This window comes from Thalassophryne amazonica, chromosome 21 (assembly GCF_902500255.1).
Source record: "Thalassophryne amazonica chromosome 21, fThaAma1.1, whole genome shotgun sequence".
NCBI classification, from domain to species: Eukaryota; Metazoa; Chordata; class Actinopteri; order Batrachoidiformes; family Batrachoididae; genus Thalassophryne; species Thalassophryne amazonica.
This window is the reverse complement of record NC_047123.1, coordinates 25,202,829-25,215,160: the sequence shown is the minus strand read 5'-3', so window position 1 is coordinate 25,215,160 and position 12,332 is coordinate 25,202,829. Positions and strand designations below refer to the sequence as shown.

Sequence of the window (12,332 nt, the reverse complement as noted above, 5' to 3'; positions counted from 1 at the left end):
TAAGCAGCAGCATCACTCCCACCAAACAAATACCAGCTTAACATACAGCAGATCTGAACGTAACCCTCTGCAGCTGTGGCCTGATGGCACATTAATACAACCAAAATACTTTGATTGATTCGTTGAAAAGAGATGGGAGGAAAAAGGCACTTTGCAGCAGGCTAACGCAACTGTTCCGTTGTCTTTTAGACAAGAGGAGCGGTAACACGGTGCAGTACTGGCTGCTGTTGGACCGAATTGTCCAACAACTGGTTTTGCAGAACGACAAAGCTCATGACCCTGATGTGGCACCACTAGAGAATTTTAACGTCAAAAACGTCGTCCGGATGTGAGTCCTGTTGTTGCACCAACGTATAATCAGTGCACGTATTGTCAGTTTACAGCATGTGGAAAAGTATTATTTTTATTTTGTGGAGCTGAAGGTTATTGGATGAAAAATGGTTTGTTGCTTATGCCCATAACAGGCTCTCCGTTTAGTTGGCTCTTGATACTTACACCAGGGGTACCTCCTGGCATGTACGAGAGTGAGTTATTTGTATGTTAGTGAGGATCGGGGAATTTATCTTTTGAAACGTGCAGCTCTTTAGAAATACAGTGTAGGCTCTTGATACTTACACCATAGATACCAAATGAGGAGTTGATGAGCTGATTATGTATATCTTTCCCACATATGTTTTTTCCCCCCTTTGTTGGAAATATTTGTATATTAATGTTAATGAAGTGGCTTTTGTTGTGACCATTAATTTGCAAACACTGCATTTATCTAAAGTGTAATTTTATGTCATCTTCTGTCCAGGTTGGTCAATGAAAATGAGGTCAAACAATGGAAAGAGCAGGCAGAGAAAATGAGAAAAGGTTTGTGTTATTACATTACAGTGGAACCTCAGTTTTAGAACAGCAAATCAGTTCACGAACATGTTTTTAGAATGAAAAATGCATCACTTTTCGAACAAAGTCTTGGTGCACGAACACCTCCACCGCAATAGGTGGCAGTAATGCACCGACTCATAACTTTTATTGTCTACAACAAAGTAAACCATTAGCAGAACCACTGTGCAATCCCCACAAATATGATTTAATCAACATCCGAACACAAAAAATAACCCTTCTTCTTCTTCTTTTGAGATTATTTGGGGATTGCAGCCCAACACGTTGCATTACCGCCACCTACTCACCGGAGGTGTTTGTGCACCAAGACTTTGAAAAGTGATGCATTTTTTGTTGAAAAAATATGTATGTTCATGAACGGATTTGTTCGTAAAGATAGCCGTGCTAAAACCGAGGTTCCACTGTATTTCCTAATGAGAGGGGTGAGCCAATCAGAATCATGCTAACCCTTGTTGTCGCAGAACACCATGACCTGCAGCAGAAGTTTGAAAAGAAGGAACGCGAGTGTGACGCCAAGACGCAGGAGAAAGAGGACATGATGCAGACGCTCAACAAGATGAAGGAGAAGCTGGAGAAGGAGAGCACCGAGCACAAGAACGTCAAACAGCAAGTGGCCGAACTCACCGCCCGCCTGCACGAGCTCAGCACTGTACGGCCGCCGTAACCAGCAGCTTACAAATGAAACTGAACATATCAGAAGACAACAAAGTCTGACGCCTTCTGTGTGTCCTCTCGTTTAGAGACAGGCCGCTGTTGTTCCCGGAGGCCCGCCCCTCGTCCCTGGCCCCCCCGGTGGTCCTCTGCCTCCTCCTCCTCCCATGCCAGCAGTTGCAGGTCTGTGCCCGCCCCCGCCTGCTGGCATGATGCCCCCTCCTCCTCCTCCACCTCCCCCTGGCGGCCCCCCACCTCCTCTTGGACGCCCACTGATGGGAGGGATCCCTCCACCGCCGGGAGCACCTCTGGAACCGTCTATGAAAAAGAAATCCCTTCCTCAGCCATCCAACCCGCTCAAGTCCTTCAACTGGTCCAAGTTAGCTGAGGTAAGACAAGCAGAACTCGGCCAAGCTGGTGCACGTGTGGAGTTTTTGATTCAGTCGGAGCCACTATTTTGTTGTTGATTAGCACTAGCCTTAGCTCCAGCTGCATACTTAACTTTTAAGCATGCTGTGGTGAAACCTTTAATTAAAAATAAAATCTGCAATCCTTCCATCCTTTCAAATTTTATCTCCACTCCCCTTTTTATCCAAGGTTTTAAAGAAAGCGGTCTACATCCAGTTGCAGTTGTTGTTAACTCAGCGTGACATTCATGAAAAGTTTTAGTCTGGCTTCAAACCCAGACATAGCACCGAAACTGCTCTACTGAGAGTTTTTAATGATCTGATTTCAACTGCTGACTCGGGTAGTCTTGCCATCCTGATGCTTTTTTGACTTGTCACCTTGTCATCTCTATTTCCTACTACTTTTTACTCTTTATTTTTTTGTTTTATTGCCTGTTGTAATTGTATTGTTGTTTTTAATTTATTTATTTACAGTTGGGGGTAACTTTGTGGCCTGTTTTTTTTTTTTTTTTTATTATGTATAGCACTTTGGTCGACTGCTGTCGTTTTAAACGTGCTTTAGAAATAAAGGTTGTAACTGAATATGGAGTTGACAAGATCTTTTTGAATAAACAGTAAACAGAAATAAAGGTTAAGTTGAGATGTTTTGGTGAGACTGATGTTGTCATCCTGTGCTCAGAATAAATTGGAAGGAACGGTTTGGATGGAGGTGGATGACGTCAAGGTTTTCAAAATCCTGGATCTGGAAGACATCGAAAAGACATTCTCAGCCTATCAGAGACAGCAGGTACTGAGCACGGAAACATCTGAGTCCCCATGCGGGGGAGCCAGGTTTTTGTTCAAACTGTATTAAAGAAAAATAGTCTCCCCTTTTGCAACTTTTGATTCCTGAAGCGCAGTTGATTCAGAAAAATATACAAGTTTGCGCTTTAATCTCACAATCTGACAAACACAATCAGAATGCTTTTTGTTTTGTGCGTGTGTGTGTTATGGTTTTGATTATTCTGCCATATGTGATAGAAAATGCACGCGTGAGCTGCTCAGAGTCGGCTGTTTGCTTCATGTGGCTTCAGTTTGCCGTTAATGTCGTGACTGGATCTCCAGCATCAGCTGCTTTAGTGCAACACAATGAACATGTCAATGAAAAGAAAAGGAAAAAAAAAAAACTCCTTCAAAATGACATGTCATGGATTTGTGCCCCAATCTGGTTTTGCTACAATTTTAGCAGCAAACAAACTTAAAATGTGAAAATCCTCTAAATTAACACACATTAGTTTTGTTTTTGATCATTACTAAAGTAAAGGTTTGATGTTGGCGTGACCACACTGTGTGAATAATGCACACTTTTTTGTGCACATGCCACTGGACAACTGCTGGCGTCTCACCACTGCTGACCTCATCACATTGTGCCCACTGAGCTTGATTGATTTGCTGATTGATTTATGGGCTGCAATCACATAACCTGCTTGACTTATTCTAATGAGTGCTTTACGTCTTCCTTGCTTCTTGCTGCATTTTAGGACTTCTTTACGATCAATAACAGCAAACAGGTGAGTGCACTTACCGTCCGATCATTACAGCCCGCAACCTTAAAGGGGTCATATTACGCAACTTTTCAGTAAGCAAATACAGGTGCATTTAAAAGCAGATTTATACGTTTTAGGTAAGAATACGTGATGTGAAGCTTTGTTAAAAATGGCAACAAGCATGCAGGAATGCAGATGAGGATTTTTGTCATGTCACAGAAGGCAGGTTACTGGAATTTGTGGCTCGCAGGGATGTTTCTGCATGCACCAACAAAACTGTCGCATTTAGAAGATGTTTAAAAGCCACGTTAGCTATCGAGCCTCTGCATGCTCCTTAGACAATAGCTGTGTTTTAAGAGAATTATCATTATTTTTATCTATTAGTAATGATTTTGGAGGAGTAAATAAGTCAGAGGGGAGCTGAGGGAGCTGCAGCCCCCCCTGCTGGATGGGGCTGTAGTTTACCGAAGGTATAAGTAATAAAAAATTAGAAATGAATTTTTTTTTAGTGATGAAACAGTTACTGCTGACAGGATGAGTGGAAGGTATTTTTAAAAGTGAATTTGACAAATTAAAAATGAATAATGTAATTCATATTTATAATATCCATTGAAACCACTTGTGCCTCCGGCCTTGTAGCTGTTGACGTTTTCTGCAGCTGTTTGTCTTTTGAAGTTCAAGTGTACTTTTCCTCCTTAATCCATCAATTTATATCAACTGTGTTCACTTTCGAAGTTGGTCCCTGTTCGTTTCTTCAGTGCAGCTGAAGCAGATGAATAGTCGCTGTGGAAATTTTTATAGCGGTGGAAACTGGTTTGAGTTTTCATATTTCTGCAGTCGTTTTCCTGTTGATGGCGACTGATTTATTAAGTCTTTTTTTTTTCTTTGTGTTTATGTGATTTCTGTGATATGACCTGTAGTCAGAGTTGCACAAAAAGGCTCGATGACCAACGTTTTAAACTGAATCAGGTTGTGAAAAATGTGAAATAACCTCCACACTGATTTTGGAGTCTATGCCCCCTTGAAGTCACTAACGTTATTATGGCTGAGTTTCTTTGAATCGTTTTGTGTTTGAGAGATGTCACCTGACTTTCCCCACGTGTACTCGTGGTCTGAATGATTTTAAAGTCCGCATTGGGAGCACATGTACGACTGTGGGTACAGTTTTTGTTTGACAGTCTTCACTTCATGTGTCCCCCAAAAGCTAATTTAGTGCCTTTTACCTTTCGTTGTGCTCGCAGAAAGAAGCCGAGGACGACTCACTGAGCTCTAAAAAAGTGAAGGAGCTTTCAGTCATCGACGGCCGGAGAGCTCAAAACTGCAACATCCTCCTGTCGCGGTAAAATACTCACCTTTTCACTTCCACCCCTCCCTCAGAAACAGGTTAGAATTTGCCATCTGATGTGTTCTGTCTTGCAGGCTGAAGCTTTCAAACGAGGAGATTAAGAGAGCCATTCTTACGATGGACGAACAGGAGGACCTGCCTAAAGACATGCTGGAGCAGGTACATGTTCTCCAACACCTCCTAATCCTTCAGCCTGCAGCAGCTGACTCTTAGAGTTCGACATGATTTCATTACCTGATGAGCTTGAACAGCGGCAGCAGGAAAACCATGCCGGAAAAATAACTGTTAGCATCGTGTCTTTTGTCCTCTGTCAGCTGTTGAAGTTTGTCCCCGAGAAGAGCGACGTGGATCTTCTGGAGGAGCACAAACATGAGCTGGACAGAATGGCGAAAGCTGATCGTTTTCTCTATGAAATGAGCAGGTATTATACAGTGTTATCACCAGAGGGAGCAGTGCAGGACACACAAACACACAGATAGACAGGTGCCACTTTACTGTCACTTGTCAGTTATTACAGACTAGTCTTATGTTCCATCACTGTCTACAGGAAACTAACTAAAAATGTTCTAAATGGATTTCAGTTTTTTACAGGGGTTGGACTTGATTCTATCGAGGGCTAATGAAATATTGGGATTCACATGGATTAAACTGTTAATGACATTGTGACGTCAGGCAGTTTGTCACATTGCTTGTTATTTCTGCATTAACAACAAATATTAGTGAAGTGTCCTATGATTTGTGGAGTTTGGGACAGATGATATTCCCCCAACCCAAACTTTCCACAGGGTTATAGTGGGCTAGCCGGTTTCATAAAGCAGTCTAACCTTTCAGTCTACTAAACTTACTTCATAGAGTACAGTTAGTCACCCAGCATTATCCGTCAAATCACCGTTTCACATCGACAGCTAAACTTTTAGATTAGCCGTCTTGCGTTAGTCAGCAATTTTCATGGGCATAATGGCCTCGAAACGCCTCCCATGCGTGACAGTTTTGTTTACTTCTGGGTTGGTCGTTGTAACGAACTATCCAGCCTTTGTTTCGTTAACTGGCTTTATTAATATTTATGGACCCACACAAACAGCAGAATGATGTGCTTAGCTCTTAGCCTAGCAGTTCTTCTACGTACTTAGCACTTCAAGTCTTTTTATGCACACAACGCTGCTTAGTGTAACAGTGACACCCGCTGGCTAATGTGAGAACTGTCACAAACATATCATGACAGTTGTCTGCTACAACCACGCCTAAAAGAGGCAGAAGCTCTACTTTTGGTGGAATACGAGTGACGGAGGGGTGTTCCATCAAGTGGCGGCACATGATAGCCGCCATTTTTTTGAAGTAAAACATTAAAGTTTTGTTGACTAAAAGATTTGCCTCCTCTGTGTCAAGCTAAAACATTCATTGACGAAGCGCTTTGTGCAACAACTGACGTTAAAAAAAATTAGTCGACTAAACAAGATTAGACTACTTTATGAAACCGGGCCCTGGGTATATGTTGGTCTCATACCCTGGGGTGTTATTTAGGCTCGGCATATTCCAATGCATTCTCCAAGTACAGTAATGATGGTGAAAACGAATGTTATTCACTTGATGCAGTAGTAAACATGTTTCTAGCCTAATACAAACTATTTTTCCTGTTCGTGACAAGCGTAGTGGGAATGATGTCCAACCCATCAGTGAGATAGATATTTGTCGTATTTAATTGGTACGTTAGCACGGTTAGTAGTAATTATCAGGTCTAGATAGCTTGGTGATGATTGTGACTTGGTAACTGAGGGAATATGAGTTTTAAATGCCCACACCTGCCATAGTTTTGGCCAAAATAAATAAAAATATTTGTTAATCAGTCATCTGAACCAAAATTAGCCTGCTAATTAGCCTGCTTCATGTTTCATTTCTCCTGGCCAGGCTATGCTAACCTTGACGATGCTTCCAAGGGTTTCCCCATTTCTGGTTTGTTTGGGGAGTTAAGCGGAGTCGGGAGTCGTCTAGAGTTGACCCATGCGAGCTTCAGACCTGCTCATTGGAAAACCCATGGGGTGATGTCATAGAGGCTTCGTACAGGGTGTGGCGTTAACCCAAAACACCTGACTCCTGGGCTCTAGTTTACACAAGGATACATGCTGGACTGTGACAAACTACAGCTTGATGTGAGGTTAATGTGTCCTGCTACAGCTGAAGTTATTATCCGTTGAGTTTGTACTTTAACTGTTTAATAATGATCAAACGTGGCAAAAAGGCCAACACAAACAGAAAACTCCGCTCATAAACCCACGTTGTTTACATGAGCATATTGTTCATTTTAAGCATTAATATCAAACAGTTGAGTCCTGGATCCCTCCTGAATAAGATGGTGAGTTTTCTTTTTCTCGCTGCGGCGTTCATTAGCTGCAGAGTCGGTGGTTTATAGACTGAGATCATAAACCCTCCAGAAAGGTTCACATCATCACCACAGCTTTACAGCTCTATATGCATTCAGGCAGTTTGTTTCACTTGAAGGATAAAGTGTGGCTTTTGTGGATTTCCCTGTTTGTAATTGATTGTTTTTGTCTGCCTCTGCTCTCGCTTGACGTGCATTTTCCATCATGCACCCAGAATAAACCACTACCAGCAGCGGCTGCAGTCTTTGTATTTCAAGAAGAAGTTTGCAGAGAGGATCACTGAGATCAAACCCAAAGTGGAAGGTGGGAGTCTGACAAACAGGATCCAGGTTTTCTACTCTGTAAACGCGAGGGACTGCAGAAAAACCTGCATCCTCTCTTTTGTCCTTTGTCAGCTCTGACGAAGGCGTCCAAAGAGGTTTTGAACAGCAGGAACCTGAAGCAGCTGCTGGAGGTGGTGCTGGCGTTTGGGAACTACATGAACAAAGGTCAGAGGGGAAACGCGTACGGCTTCAAGGTGTCATCGCTCAACAAGATCGCAGACACAAAGTCCAGCATTGACAAGTAAGAGTCCTACCAGAAAACCGAACCGCGCTTGGAGTGTGTTGGTCATTTGACATTATGTGTGCGCGCGTGTGTGTGTGTGCAGAAACGTCACGCTGCTGCACTACTTGATCACCGTCCTGGAAAGGAAGTACCCCAAAGTCCTGATGTTCCAGCAAGACCTGCAGTGTGTCCCAGAGGCCGCCAAAGTCAAGTAAGTCAGCAGTGGGATCAGCCAGTAAGAAAAAGCCCAAACAAATCCATAAAATGTGTTTGTAATGCAGCATGACGGAGCTGGAGAAGGATATTGGGAACCTACGCAGCGGCTTGAAAAACGTCGAGACAGTGAGTTTCCAAATGTGTGTGTGAGTGTGTGTTTGGTGAAGCTCATGCAGTTACACGGTCCTTGTCCTTGTCAGGAGCTCGACTACCAGAAGAAGCGACCCCAGGAAGTTGGTGACAAGTTTGTGTCGGTGGTGAGTCAGTTCATCACCGTGGCCAGCTTCAGCTTCTCCGACGTGGAGGACTCCCTCACCGAGGCCAAAGAACTGGTGAGTCACAGCTTCACCTGCTTTATCAGCTCATGATGTCACCACTGAAAGTATGAGAGGCTACTTCAGTGACTGAGGAGCACCTATGATAAGTACTGTGTGTACATAATCAGATGTTTTGATGGAGGATGGATGAAGTTAGGTTAGTCACACTTTTGGACCAACTGCAAATTAATGTGCGAGTGTCAGCAATCCTCAGAGATAGTAAACGAGTGCTGGCTCATACAGATACTGATGTATAATGAATGTACAGTGCTGTGAAAGATTGTGCAGCCTTCAGCTTGTACATATTAAATAAAAAACAAAAATCAGGCCTTTTGTTTGTGCACCCTTCAGTATAACGCATACGAAACATCACGTTTACATCCAGTCTTCCTCAGATGTTTAATGTTCAAACTGATAGACTTTTTTGTTTTTGTGCAAATATTTGTTCATTTTGAAATGGATGCCTGCAACATGTTTCAAAAAAGCTGGGACAGTGGTATGTTTCCCACTGTGTTACATCACCTTTCCTTCTAACAACACTCAATAAGCGTTTGGGAACTGAGGACACTAATTGTTGAAACTTTGTAGGTGGAATTCTTTCCCATTCTTGCTTGATGTACGACTTTAGCTGTTCAACAGTCCGGGGTCTCCGTTGTCGTATTTTGCGCTTCATAATGCGCCACACATTTTCAATCGGCGACCGGTCTGGACTGTAGACAGGCCATTCTAGTACCTGCACTCTTTTACTATGAAGCCACGCTGTTGTAACACGTGCAGAATGTGGCTTGACATTGTTTTGCTGAAATAAGCAGGTACGTCCCTGAAAAAGACATTGTTGGATGACAGCATGTGTTGCTCCAAAACCTGGATGTACCTTTCAGCATTGATGGTGCCATCACAGATGTGCAAGTTGCCCATGCCATGGGCACTAACACATCCCCATACCATCACAGATGCTGGCTTTTAAACTTGGTAACAATCTGCATGGTCTTTTCCTCTTTTGTCTAGAGGACATGACATCCATGATTTCCAAAAACAATTTCAGGCTCATCAGACCACAGCACACTTTTCCACTTTGCGTCTGTCCATTTCAAATGAGCTCGGGTCCAGAGAAGGCGGCGGCGTTTCTGGATGTTGTTGATGTATGGATTTCACTTTGCATGGTAGAGTTTTAACTTGCACTTGTAGATGTAGCGACAAACTGTGTTAACTGACAGTGGTTTTCTGAAGTGTTCCTGAGCCCACGCGGTAAGATCCTTTACACAATGATGTCAGTTATTAATGCAGTGCCACCTGAGGGATCGAAGGTCACGGGCATTCAATGTTGGTTTTCAGCCTTGCTGCTTATGTGTAGAAAGTTCTCCAGATTATTTGAGTCTTCTGATTATATTATGGACTGTAGATGATGGAATCCCTAAATTTCTTACAGTTGAACGTTTGAGAAACATTGTTCTTAAACTGTTGGACTATTTTTTTTCACACAGCTGAGCCTTTTGGGGATGCTCCTTTTATACCCAATCATGACACTTACCTGTTTCCAATTAACCTGTTCACCTGTGGAATATTCCAAACAGGTGTTCTTTGAGCATTCAGCAACTTTCCCAGTCTTTTGTCCCAGCTTTTTTGAAACTTGTTGCAGGCATCCATTTCAAAATGAGCAAATATTTGCACAAAAACAATGAAGTTTATCAGTTTGAACATTAAATATCTTGTCTTTGTGGTGTATTCAATTGAATATAGGTTGAAGAGGATTTGCAAATTTTGTATTCTATTTTTACTTACATTTCACACAACGTCCCAGCTTCACTGGAATTGGGGTTGTACATTTCCAAGACACTGATTATGTCTTGGACCTCATTGACATCAGTTATGAAGAAATACATACAGTATGATACTCTGTGGTAAATCTGTGTGGAACAGACAGCTTTCAAAAACTAAAGGACCGCGTAAGAAGGAGACCCTGAAGACATTATAGGCTTCTGTGGCTGCGGTTGGCTTTGAGATCATTTCTTTTAATTCATGATTTCAAGATCACTTTTCACCAGTGTTGTATAATAACGAAGTAAAAATACTTCACTACTGTACTTAAGTACATTTTGGGAGACTTTGTGCTTTACTTGAGTTTTTCAGCTTACTTTCACTTTCACTTTTACATTTACATTTCCGACGTTAATTGCATACTTCTACTCCAATACATTTTCTGTGCGCCATGCCGTTACTCGTTACAAAAAAAAAACACACACGAAAAAAGTCGTGTTTTCACCCAGAGACAACTAGTGACTGCAACGAACTCAGGCCGATTTGTCATGAGGCATGTCCGGTAGTTGCGCACTTGGGGGGTGTTTGTCAGGAAAATGATAATTTCTCTACATTGATTACAGAGCTGCAGCGGATCTGTAATCAACTTTTCTGCAGCGCGGCTTTGCTTTGAACCTTGAACCAATCGAAGCAGTGCTTCAATCTACGATTTGTGGGTTCATTGTTTAATTTCGCTTTATCCTAATTTTTTTTCTCCACTAAAACCCTGAAGAGCATATGTCTGTGAGTAATATTTCATATTTTTATGTTAAACTGACCTGTTATGGTCTTCTGTAACAGTTGATAGATGTATTTTATAACTTAAAAACGGGACCGATGCTAACGCGTTAGCATATCTATGGCGTTTTCAATGTTAGTTAGCATTAAGCTGTTTGCATCAGCACGTTTGTGTTTTGTTTTCTGTATAATTAATGGCTCAGCGTTCGTTGTTGTAAAAGAGTCAAATTGTAATTTTTTTTAATTTATTTTTATTCATATATTAATAATAGCAACAACAATAGTCTACATAATAGACAATAAGTCAATAATAGACTAATAATGTTACAATACAATTTTAGAGAAAGAGACAAAGAACCTAATGAAACAAAACACAACAGAAAAGATAAAACCATGTAAGAGACAAAGAACCTAATGAAACAAAACACAACAGAAAAGATAAAACCATGTAAGAGACAAAGAACCTAATGAAACAAAACACAACAGAAAAGATAAAACCATGTAACAATGAAAATAAATACATTTAGAAATAAATAACTGTTTCCTGTGAACACCTAGTGAGTCTTCTGCCTACTCTCGTTTAGGTTTTGAAACCTTGTTTCTGAAGTGTTTTTGTGTGATGTGCACAATTTTTAGTATTTTGACTAATACTACCAGTCATTTACAAGCCTAGATAAACTTTGTAATATTAAAAAAAACAGTCCATTTTTGATTATTAACATTTAATTGTACTTTTACTTTCAATACTTGAGTACATTTAGTTGTACATTACTTGTCATACTTAAGTACAATAAATACTTGATACTTTAAGACTTTTGCTTGAGTAGCATTTCAATCAGTGACTTGAACTTCTACCAAAGTCAGTTTTTTAATGGATATCTGTACTTTTACTTAAGTGTGAGATTACAGTACTTTATACAACACTGCTTTTCACACTGCAAAAACTTTCCCTTTCAAAATAAGTCAAATAATCTGAAATGAATATATTGTCTTGTATTAAGCAAAAAAATAAAAAAATAAAAAATTCTGCCAGTGGGGGTAAGAAAAATTGACTTGGTTAGAATTCTCAAAACTAGCAAAAAGTGTTGACACTGAATAATCAAAATGTGCCTTAAAACTCGACAGAATTCTTATTTTAAGATTAGCCTCTGTCTTAAAGTAAGGAAAACAATGTTGTTCCTCTGCTTGGATGATTTGAAATCCATTGCCTTTCCTTGTTACTAGTTAAATACAGCTTGATATTAGTTGGAAAACCTTAAGCAAAAGTGAGAAACATTTTCCCAAAATAAGACGTGTTTTCTTATGTAAAAAATGCTTGACAAGATTATTTTTCTATTTAGACAAAAATTCTTCAAAGTCTTTTTTTGCTTTCTTAGATATCAGTTTTTGCAGTGCACTGTGAGTTTAAAGGGGATCATTTTCAAAATGTTCATAAAAAAGCCTGAATTGCTGTTTTGATGTCATAAAAAATTTCAAACGTAAGAGCTGAAGGGGTTCACAAACTTTTTACGGCACTGTAGCTG

At 40.8% G+C, this 12,332-nt stretch overlaps 1 protein-coding gene across 5 annotated transcripts in view; it reads left to right on the top strand.

Annotated features, from left to right (window-relative positions):
* Positions 1–12,332, top strand: part of LOC117502731 (disheveled-associated activator of morphogenesis 1-like) — a 79,897-nt gene that overhangs the window by 63,718 nt on the left and 3,847 nt on the right. For 4 of the 5 annotated variants that reach the window (XM_034161835.1, XM_034161832.1, XM_034161834.1 and 1 more), the window contains 14 exons: positions 190–328; positions 797–855; positions 1,350–1,537; positions 1,629–1,928; positions 2,626–2,733; positions 3,467–3,496; positions 4,714–4,811; positions 4,892–4,976; positions 5,132–5,238; positions 7,410–7,498; positions 7,591–7,759; positions 7,845–7,952; positions 8,023–8,083; positions 8,158–8,289. In XM_034161835.1, the coding sequence (XP_034017726.1) occupies positions 190–328; positions 797–855; positions 1,350–1,537; positions 1,629–1,928; positions 2,626–2,733; positions 3,467–3,496; positions 4,714–4,811; positions 4,892–4,976; positions 5,132–5,238; positions 7,410–7,498; positions 7,591–7,759; positions 7,845–7,952; positions 8,023–8,083; positions 8,158–8,289 (1,673 nt within the window). The remainder of the gene's footprint in view (positions 1–189; positions 329–796; positions 856–1,349; positions 1,538–1,628; positions 1,929–2,625; positions 2,734–3,466; positions 3,497–4,713; positions 4,812–4,891; positions 4,977–5,131; positions 5,239–7,409; positions 7,499–7,590; positions 7,760–7,844; positions 7,953–8,022; positions 8,084–8,157; positions 8,290–12,332) is intronic. The other variant, XM_034161836.1, reaches the window with a different exon arrangement.